At 46.0% G+C, this 1,806-nt stretch overlaps 1 protein-coding gene across 1 annotated transcript; it reads left to right on the top strand.

Moving 5' to 3' along the window:
* On the top strand, nt 677–1,502 carry LOC109710690 (cell wall protein PRY3-like). The gene is made up of 2 exons (XM_020233425.1): nt 677–690; nt 980–1,502. Exons 1-2 carry the CDS (start codon nt 677–679, stop codon nt 1,500–1,502), a joined length of 537 nt encoding a protein of 178 aa, XP_020089014.1.

Genomic DNA, 1,806 nt, shown 5'->3' with positions numbered 1-1,806 from the left:
TAAGTGTTTCGGCGGCCCAAAAAAATGGCAGCGAAATGACATGTAAAGAGAGGTAAAGAGAATTTTCGGAAAATTCCGACGCTAACTTTGATTAAGAAATAAGTAAGGTTGTAGGATAATTGTTGGTACCTCGACATCAATTGTGAAGTTTTGTAAAGCAAGGCGTGTGTTCAAGGGTTTTTGAAAGCTCGTGCGAAGTAGGCTAGTGCCCAAAAAGGTCATGTAATGAATTTGGAGCGGTTCTATTTATAATTCGGCTCAATATGTCGAAATGAAAAGAAATCTTGCTTCCAAATTAAATTGGTAGTTGGCAAGGTCCTTGTGTATTTAGAAGTGTTTTAGGGTGACATCGGAAGCTGGAAAATCGGAAAATTTAGAATTTATCTGTATAAGGAACGGGATGAGAAGAAATTTAGTTAGCAATGCACAGTGTCAAGAAATTACGAAATTTGGCAGAGAGAGATTCAGCATTATTATAGTTAGTTTTTTCAGTTTCAGATTTATTCTGGACGACTGTAGAGAGAAATGCATTGGAAGTATCTGCATAAAGATGTACAGTTCGGGACAGTTCGCAGTGACCAACAGGGGTCAAACTGAAATGTTTAAATTTCAGTGGACTTAGTCAAGTAAAACGACACTTCCTGCCAAATTTGAGCCTCAATCGGATTTTGGACAGATGCACTACGAAAGGTAATGATCCCGAGTTTGCCGACGGAAGTATAAGTCGGGCCTTTGTAAATTGCATCTGGTTAGTGATTTCCACTAACCTGGCCAGCAGGCGAGCCTGTTCCCCGCCCATTCCTTATCCCCCTTCTGGTTCCATACGTAGAGGGAGAGGACTGAAGAGAAGGAGAAAAGAAGGAGAAAAGAGGAGAAAAGGAAGAAGAAGCAGAAGTAAGAAGAAGAAGCAATAGAGGCAAGAAGAGAGAAAAGAGGGTAGGATTTACTCTCTCCTATCACCTCTCTGCTGCTATGGTAGTGTAGCGAGCAGCAGCAGCAAGCAGCAATCAGTCGCAGCAGCAGCTCAGCACGCTGCTTGCCAGCAGCTTCCAGCAAGCTCAGCAGCAGCAGCTTCAGCAGCGCAGAAGCTTCAGCAAGCAGTCAGCCTCAGCAGCAGCAGCTTCGGCCAGCACAGTAAGCTTCACGCAGCTAGCGCAGCAGCAGTGGACAGCGCAGCAGCTGCTGGTGTCAGCAGCAATAGATCAGCAGCAGCTGGCAGCAGCCGCAGTCAAGCAGCGCAGCAGCTCAGCAGGAGCTGCTGGCAGTCAAGCTCAGAGGCAGCTGCTGAGCAGGCAGCTTCAGCGGAGCAGCGCCAGCGCGTGGTCAGCAGCAGCAGGCTGCGAGTATGCGCTGAGACAGCAGCTCAACAGCAGCAGCAGCGGCAGCGCACTGGCGCAGCAGTGCGCAGCAGTCCTGCCTGCAGGGCAAGCAGCAAGAAAAGAAAGGAAAGAAAGGATAAGAAAAGAAGAAGCGCCCAAGAAGAAAGATATGAGATAGAGTGAAAGATGAAGTCGAAGTATTATATGACAGTTTTTACTAAATCTGATTTGGGTCCTTGGGCTTAAGGTTGAATTTACTGTAATGAATTGTGAAATTGCATTAAATAGCTGTTTTTGAGAACCTGACCCCGGGCACTGCATTTTGATAAAAATAGGAGTCCTAAAGTTGATTGACCGCGTATAAACCAATGAGGGTAAAGAACGCCATCTAGTTGGCGGAGTCAGGATTCGGCAAAATCTCTACTAATACCTTTTCTCTTTGGAACTCATTCCAACGCATCACAAATCCCTCGGGGATGATGTCCAA

Source organism: Ananas comosus, linkage group 5 (assembly GCF_001540865.1).
Source record: "Ananas comosus cultivar F153 linkage group 5, ASM154086v1, whole genome shotgun sequence".
NCBI lineage: Eukaryota > Viridiplantae > Streptophyta > Magnoliopsida > Poales > Bromeliaceae > Ananas > Ananas comosus.
The sequence above is the reverse complement of the archived record's forward strand: the minus strand, read 5'-3'. Positions and strand labels throughout refer to the sequence as shown.